The sequence below is a fragment of the Oncorhynchus keta genome, chromosome 15 (assembly GCF_023373465.1).
Source record: "Oncorhynchus keta strain PuntledgeMale-10-30-2019 chromosome 15, Oket_V2, whole genome shotgun sequence".
Classification (NCBI taxonomy): domain Eukaryota; kingdom Metazoa; phylum Chordata; class Actinopteri; order Salmoniformes; family Salmonidae; genus Oncorhynchus; species Oncorhynchus keta.
Window position 1 is genome coordinate 10,988,908 of NC_068435.1, and position 8,919 is coordinate 10,997,826.

Here is an 8,919-nt window from a genome sequence, read left to right on the forward strand (position 1 = left end):
GAAGACCAATGGCAGTGGAGATACATCCTCCTATAGAATATCATTCAATAAAGTTGAGCGCTATCCCCTTAAATGGGTCATCTGCAGTTGAAACAAAAACAAAGTACTCCCCGCCACTGTTTCTGTAAAAAGATGAGGGATGGGGCTACTGATGCAAGGACTGAATGTCCATGCTATAAAAAGTATCACTTTCACCATGTTTTGAGGCTATACAGTGTTTGATTAAATTTACTTTGTTAATAAACATTGGAGTAAAACAAGCTTCTATTTTAGATTCTGTTGGAGATGAACTAATCTCATGAAGCATTTATAAATTATAAACTTCCAAGAATCAATGTGTAGGTTACATATTATTCATTTGTAAATAGATAAATAATGATGTATCAACTGCAGATTGCGCTTTTAGGGTCTCCCTTCTTCCCTTTCAAGGTGAACTTCAATAAGAGGAGCCATATTATTGTGTCTTGGGCTTGCCAAGCATGACTGTGATAACAACAATAAACATGCGTTTCAATTCAACATCTAAGTGACTGGTCTGCTAATGCTACTGTGTGAATACATATATGCTACAACCAAGGCCAGGTCCGTTTTTAACACAGTGAGTCTCTATAACATGTTTTTTTTTGGCGCAAAATGGTCATTATTTGGCTAATAATGTGGGCCTCAGGGAAAACTGGGCCGTTGTGGAGACCTCAAGGAAAAAACATGGGCAGTTGTGTTACAAATGCCAGGGACGATTTTTGGTCCAAGTCTGCCCCTGGCTACAACTGTAATAAGAGGGGTGGGAGAGGGGATACTACGGACTAACAGATATATGTCAAACAGAGTGTACATCTCATTAATAGACAAGGCAGACGGAACCAGTGTGAGCCTGCCGCGATGTTGAGCGACCTCTGGATTCCCCAATATCTTCCCGTTTTATGGCGCTAGAAAAAGAGTTAATGAGATCATTTTTTGCGCCATGTCGGTGTCATTAACGTTTAATTTCACGAGTGCACATTGCGCGGCCAGTCGCACGGAAACCAGCTTGTAATAGCAGAGTGTGTGGATCTGTGTGCGTGCAAATATGGGAAAACAACCGATGATGACATTATATTCACTTAGGCCTCTATATCCGCAATGACGTGAGTGTGGGCACCAGCTATAGCTGAGGCAGTAATAGGAGAAAAAAAAAACATGTCGGCCCCACGCGCGCACACAGCACGAGTGGAATTTATGGCCTGAATAAATGGTGCGTTAAAGACTACAGGCTACAAATTAAAATGACCTGTAACATGTTTTATTATGCTCCAACATCTCGTTCTTGCAACTATGAGAAGAACAAGAGTTGCCTTTAGTTCCAGACCCCTAATGACTGTTGTAAATTATCTGTCACATCACATGCTTTACTGCATCACTGAGGACAAATACAATTTCATTACCTCACCCTCATCTTACGTAATACATTGGTTTAAAAAGACCAGCTACTGGGGTTGCTGCAAGTTATTCAGAGTTTCATTCCATCATTCCATCTTGGGACATCTCATCTATACCAGCTCAAGAGACCTACCAGACTCCAGATGGCCCTCACCGGAATCTGGTGCGCATTTGTGCTTGTGTGTCTCAGTCTGTGTCAGACGGGGAAGGTCGACTCTTTCGGAGGGTCTTCGGATCTCAAGCTCGGACACCAAGATAAAACAACATGGCTCGAAACATTACAGGATAAACAGGTGAGGAGCATGGTGTTCTGTTTGTACTCTTTTAAGGTTTCTGAAAATTAAGCGATATAAAGTTGACGTTACTTAGTGGAACATGCTTGCATTAAATTAAATGAGTGGATTTGCCCATTGTGCTGAAATGGCTAATTGGAAAAATGGCAGTAAACGCACAAAATGACAGGCTCCTTCACTTTGGAAGTTTTATTTTAGTAGACTAGCCTACCTATGCTAGGCTATATGCTATTTTAATTAACAAGGAATGCATTTAACATTGCAGCTATGTAAGAACATATCGTTTTTCTTTCACAGGTATCCGCTGACGACAAATACAACCTCGTCTGGCTGCTGTACAAGCTTTCACAGTCACACCACGACAACACGTTGAAAATAAACTCCCTCCCTCGTGCACCGGAGAGTGTCGGGAAACAGGAGAGTAGGCGCGAGACTATGCCACAGGACTCGCGCGTTCGTAAAGAAGGATGCAAAGTGTTCTTCTGGAAGTCATGGACCGCCTGCTGATCGTCTGCTTTTACTCCCAAACAGATGCTCTTCTAATCGACGACAGTTTTCAGTACAAATCCTTACCAGCTTGCCAAAGTTTTTACGAAATTGTTAATTTAACGTATTATTTTTTATTTATTAATTTGAAGTCACATGGTTGTGAGGCTATAGCCTATTTGTCATGTTTAAATAAAATCAGAATTATTTATTAATCGTTTGTCTCCAGAATTATACTTTTCTCTCTCTCTCAATTCAATTTCAATTTAAGGGACTTTATTGACGCGGGAAACATATGTTTATATTGCCAAATCAAGTGAATTAGATAATAAAGTGATAATAAATAAAAGTGAAATCTCTCTCTCTCTCATTTCTTAGAATGTTAGATAGTATTTCTTAGAACAGTAGGCTCTGCGATGATACAGATTAGAATGGACTTTAAATGGGTCATCTGCATTTGATACATCCATTTATTTTTTACTTTTAAATTAATGATGTATACCTGTAGGCTACCCATTTATTATTTTTTAGACATTTGTATTTATCTTTGTTATTTTCTGTTGGGTGGGGTCACAGGAACATGATCCATTTCAAATCATATGTTTCTATGTTCTAATAACCTGTAACCGTAGGCTGCCACTCATTGTTTCTTGAAGAATATAACTCATAAATGCCTCATGGGCTTAGTTCAACTGTCAGACATCATCAGAACCTAAAATATGTTTATTTTACTCCATTGTTTGTAAACCATGTAGGTTTAATTGTAAACAAACACCATATAGCTGTTAAACACGGTCAAAAATGATCATTTGATATCTTGGATGGTCTGTCCTTGTATTCATAGCTCTGGCTATGAATTTGAGAGTGGTTACAATGAGCAATGTCAGAGTCCAGAATATAAATATATATATGAATATGATGGTGTGTATAGACATTAAGGACAGTAAATGAATAGAGAAGGTGTGTACAGCAGTAGTCATATAGGATGAGCCTTGACCTGAATACAGTATATACATATGAAGTAGGTAAAACAGTATAAACACGATTAAAGTGACCAGTGTTCAATGACTATGTACATAGGGCAGCAGTCTCTAAGGTGCAGGGTAGAGTACCGGGTGGTAGCCGGCTAGTAACAGTCTCTAAGGTGCAGGGTAGAGTACCGGGTGGTAGCCGGCTAGTAACAGTCTCTAAGGTGCAGGGTAGAGTACCGGGTGGTAGCCGGCTAGTAACAGTCTCTAAGGGGTTGAGTACCGGGTGGTAGCCGGCTAGTAACAGTCTCTAAGGTGCAGGGTAGAGTACCGGGTGGTAGCAGGCTAGTAACAGTCTCTAAGGTGCAGGGTAGAATACTGGGTGGTAGCCGGCTAGTAACAGTCTCTAAGGGGTTGAGTACCGGGTGGTAGCCGGCTAGTAACAGTCTCTAAGGTGCAGGGTAGAGTACCGGGTGGTAGCCGGCTAGTAACAGTCTCTAAGGTGCAGGGTAGTGTACCGGGTGGTAGCCGGCTAGTAACAGTCTCTAAGGTGCAGGGTAGTGTACCGGGTGGTAGCCGGCTAGTAACAGTCTCTAAGGTGCAGGGTAGTGTACTGGGTGGTAGCCCGGCTAGTAACAGTCTCTAAGGGGTAGAGTACCGGGTGGTAGCTGGCTAGTAACAGTCTCTAAGGTGCAGGATAGAGTACCGGGTGGTAGCCGGCTAGTAACAGTCTCTAAGGTGCAGGGTAGTGTACCGGGTGGTAGCCGGCTAGTAACAGTCTCTAAGGTGCAGGGTAGTGTACCGGGTGGTAGCCGGCTAGTAACAGTCTCTAAGGTGCAGGGTAGTGTACTGGGTGGTAGCCGGCTAGTAACAGTCTCTAAGGGGTAGAGTACCGGGTGGTAGCTGGCTAGTAACAGTCTCTAAGGTGCAGGGTAGAGTACCGGGTGGTAGCCGGCTAGTAACAGTCTCTAAGGTGCAGGGTAGTGTACCGGGTGGTAGCCGGCTAGTAACAGTCTCTAAGGTGCAGGGTAGTGTACTGGGTGGTAGCCGGCTAGTAACAGTCTCTAAGGGGTAGAGTACCGGGTGGTAGCTGGCTAGTAACAGTCTCTAAGGTGCAGGGTAGAGTACCGGGTGGTAGCCGGCTAGTAACAGTCTCTAAGGTGCAGGGTAGTGTACCGGGTGGTAGCCGGCTAGTAACAGTCTCTAAGGTGCAGGGTAGAGTACCGGGTGGTAGCCGGCTAGTAACAGTCTCTAAGGTGCAGAGTAGAGTACCGGGTGGTAGTCGGGTAGTAACAGTCTCTAAGGTGCAGAGTAGAGTACCGGGTGGTAGCCGGCTAGTAACAGTCTCTATGGGGTAGAGTACCGGGTGGTAGCCGGCTAGTAACCGTCTCTAAGGTGCAGAGTAGAGTACCGGGTGGTAGCCGGCTAGTAACAGTCTCTAAGGTGCAGGGTAGAGTACCGGGTGGTAGCCGGCTAGTAACAGTCTCTAAGGTGCAGGGTAGAGTACCGGGTGGTAGCCGGCTAGTAACAGTCTCTAAGGTGCAGGGTAGAGTACCGGGTGGTAGCCGGCTAGTAACAGTCTCTAAGGTGCAGGGTAGAGTACCGGGTGGTAGCCGGCTAGTAACAGTCTCTAAGGTGCAGGGTAGAGTACCGGGTGGTAGCCGGCTAGTAACAGTCTCTAAGGTGCAGGGTAGAGTACCGGGTGGTAGCCGGCTAGTAACAGTCTCTAAGGTGCAGGGTAGAGTACTGTGTGGTAGCCGGCTAGTAACAGTCTCTAAGGTGCAGGGTAGAGTACCGGGTGGTAGCCGGCTAGTAACAGTCTCTAAGGTGCAGGGTAGAGTACCGGGTGGTAGCCGGCTAGTAACAGTCTCTAAGGTGCAGGGTAGAGTACCGGGTGGTAGCCGGCTAGTAACAGTCTCTAAGGTGCAGGGTAGAGTACCGGGTGGTAGCCGGCTAGTAACAGTCTCTAAGGTGCAGGGTAGAGTACCGGGTGGTAGCCGGCTAGTAACAGTCTCTAAGGTGCAGGGTAGAGTACCGGGTGGTAGCCGGCTAGTAACAGTCTCTATCTAAGGTGCAGGGTAGAGTACCGGGTGGTAGCCGGCTAGTAACAGTCTCTAAGGTGCAGGGTAGAGTACCGGGTGGTAGCCGGCTAGTAACAGTCTCTATCTAAGGTGCAGGGTAGAGTACCGGGTGGTAGCCGGCTAGTAACAGTCTCTAAGGTGCAGGGTAGAGTACCGGGTGGTAGCCGGCTAGTAACAGTCTCTAAGGTGCAGGGTAGAGTACCGGGTGGTAGCCTGCTAGTAACAGTCTCTAAGGTGCAGGGTAGAGTACCGGGTGGTAGCTGGCTAGAACAGTGACTAACGTTCAGGGCAGGGTACTGGCGGAGGCCAGCAAATGATGACTATTTAACAGTCTAATGATCTGGAGATAAAAGCTGTTTTCAGTCTCTCAGTTACAGCTTTGATGCACCTGTACTGTCAACAGTGGTGGTGGTGGTGGTGGGGGGATGTGTTATTGTTGGAACTGCACATTGCCCCTTTAAATCTGTACTAAAATGAAGGAATGTTTTTTTTATTTTCTTTGTGTTTCATTTTGATAGCTTGGTGTATTGTGGGCTGTAGCACTTCATCAGCAGCAGAGGGGGCTCTTCGCCTGGCGTTCCCACTCCATCTTCCTGAAATTCATAACATGTCTACAATTTCCCTAGATTTACTTCAATAATCTATACACGACAGTAGTAAAGAGGTAAACACATCACCGTTATATATGGACATTCTCTTGCCAGTGCTTCTATATGACATTAACGGGACTACAATTTAGTATGCCGCCTATGCTGGGTCGTCTGTGAGTCTCAGTTTACCTGGTATGCTCATAAGAGCCTGCATTTGTGATGTGTAGGCACACTGAGGTATCAGACTGTGAAGCAACACAAACATTGGCACAGACACATGCATATTTCATAGTTTGATGTCTTCACTTATTCTACAATATAGAAAATAGTAAAAATAAAGAAAAATCCTTGAATGAGTAGGTGTGTCCAAATGTTTGACTGGTACTGTATGTACTGTATGTACTGTATGTGCTGTATGTACTGTATGTACTGTATGAAGGCAAAAATGTACTTAACTTCCAGTGTGCATGTGTAATAGATGTGAAATAGATGTGTAATATATGTGAAATGGATGTGGCTGTGTAATAGACGTGTAATATGGTCCTTCTGTGGCTCAGTTGGTAGAGCATGGCGCTTGTAACGCCAGGGTAGTGGGTTCGATTCCCGGGACCACCCATACGTAGAATGTATGCACACATGACTGTAAGTCGCTTTGGATAAAAGCGTCAGCTAAATGGCATATTTTTTTTTTTTTTAATAGATGTGGCTGTGTAATGGATGTGTAATAGATTTTACATTTACATTTAAGTCATTTAGCAGACGCTCTTATCCAGAGCGACTTACAAATTGGTGCTTTCACCTTATGACATCCAGTGGAACAGCCACTTTACAATAGTGCATCTAAATCTTAAAGGGGGCGGGGGGTGAGAAGGATTACTTATCCTATCCTAGGTATTCCTTAAAGAGGTGGGGTTTCAGGTGTCTCCGGAAGGTGGTGATTGACTCCGCTGTCCTGGCGTCGTGAGGGAGTTTGTTCCACCATTGGGGGGCCAGAGCAGCGAACAGTTTTGACTGGGCTGATCGGGAACTGTACTTCCTCAGTGGTAGGGAGGCGAGCAGGCCAGAGGTGGATGAACGCAGTGCCCTTGTTTGGGTGTAGGGCCTGATCAGAGCCTGGAGGTACTGAGGTGCCGTTCCCCTCACAGCTCCGTAGGCAAGCACCATGGTCTTGTAGCGGATGCGAGCTTCAACTGGAAGCCAGTGGAGAGAGCGGAGGAGCGGGGTGACGTGAGAGAACTTGGGAAGGTTGAACACCAGACGGGCTGCGGCGTTCTGGATGAGTTGTAGGGGTTTAATGGCACAGGCAGGGTAATAGATGTAGCTGGTTAATGATGTAGATGTGTAATAGATGTGTAATGGATGTGTAATAGATGTGAAATGAATGTGGCTGTGTAATAGATGTATAATAGATGTGGCTGTGTAATGGATGTGTAATAGATGTGTAATAGATGTAGCTGGTTAATGATGTAGATGTGTAATAGATGTGTAATGATGTAGATGTGTAATAGATGTGTAATGATGTGGCTGTGTAATGGATGTGTAATTGATGTGTAATAGATGTGTAATAGATGTGTATGTGTGCAGGATGCATATCTTATGTATGAGCTTGGGTTTGAAATAATGAAATAAGCATTCATGAATTAATAGGGCTGAAAGAGAAAATAGAGAGAATGTGAGATGGAATGAGATGGAGCGAGAGGGAATGAGATGGAGTGAGGGAGAATGAGATGGGGTAAGATGGAATGAGAAGGAGTGAGATGAGTAAGAGGGGAGTGAGATGGGGTGAGATGGAATGAGAAGGAGTGAGATGAGTAAGAGGGGAGTGAGATGGGGTGAGATGGAATGAGATGGGGGGGGAGTGAGATGATGAGATGGAATGAGAGGAGAATGGGGTGAGATGGAATGAGATGGAGTGAGATGAGTAAGAGGGGAGTGAGAGGGAGTGAGATGGAATGAGATGGAGTGAGGGGAGTGAGATGGAATGAGATGGAGTGAGAGGGAGTGAGATGGAATGAGATGGGGAGGGGGAGTGAGATGGAATGAGATGGGGTGAGATGGAGTGAGAGGGAGTGAGATGGAATGAGATGGAGTGAGGAATACCTAGGATAGGATAAGTAACCCTTCTCACCCCCCCCCCCCCTAAAAGATTTAGATGCACTATTGTAAAGTGGCTGTTCCACTGGATGTCATAAGGTGAATGCACCAATTTGTAAGTCGCTCTGGATAAGAGCGTCTGCTAAATGACTTAAATGTAATGTAAATGTGAGTGGGAGTGAGATGGGGTGAGATGGAATGAGAGAGAGTGAGATGGAATGAGAGAGAGTGAGGGGAGAGTGAAGGAATAAGATGGAGAGAACTAATTAGATGGAGAGAGGGAATGAGATGAGTAAGAGGGGTGTGAGAGGGAGTGAGATGGAATGAGAGGGAGTGAGATGAGTGAGGGGGAGTGAGAGGGAGTGAGATGGAATGAGATGGAATGAGAGGGAGTGAGATGAGTAAGAGGGGTGTGAGAGGAGTGAGATGGAATGAGATGGAATGAGATGGATGAGATGGAGTGAGGGGGAGAGTGGAGATGGAATGAGATGGAATGAGAGAGGGATGAGTAAGAGGGGAGTGAGGGGAATAAGATGGAGGGAGAGATGGAATGAGAAGGAGTGAGATGGGGTGAGATGGAATGAGAGGGAGTGAGATGAGAAGAGGGAGTGAGATGGGGTGAGATGGAATGAGATGGAGTTGGGGTGAGATGGAATGAGAGGGAGTGAGATGAGTAAGAGGAGTGAGAGGGAGTGAGATGGAATGAGAAGGAGTGAGATGGGGTGAGATGGAATGAGAGGGAGTGAGATGAGTAAGAGGGGAGTGAGGGGGAAGATGGAATGAGAAGGAGTGAGTTGGGGTGAGATGGAATGAGAGGGAGTGAGATGAGTAAGAGGGGAGTGAGAGGGAGTGAGATGGAATGAGATGGAATGAGATGGAGTGAGGGGGAGTGAGTTGGAATGAGAGGGAGTGAGATGGGGTGAGATGGAATGAGAGGGAGTGAGATGAGTAAGAGGGGTGTGAGAGGGAGTGAGATGGAATGAGAGGGAGT

At 45.6% G+C, this 8,919-nt stretch overlaps 1 protein-coding gene across 1 annotated transcript; it reads left to right on the plus strand.

The window, feature by feature from the left end:
• Positions 1 to 1,388: 1,388 nt before the first annotated feature.
• Positions 1,389 to 2,383, plus strand: LOC127907569 (somatostatin-1-like). Its single transcript, XM_052463366.1, has 2 exons — positions 1,389 to 1,709; positions 2,007 to 2,383. Exons 1-2 carry the CDS (start codon positions 1,560 to 1,562, stop codon positions 2,214 to 2,216), a joined length of 360 nt encoding a protein of 119 aa, XP_052319326.1. The 5' UTR covers positions 1,389 to 1,559; the 3' UTR covers positions 2,217 to 2,383.
• Positions 2,384 to 8,919: the final 6,536 nt, after the last annotated feature.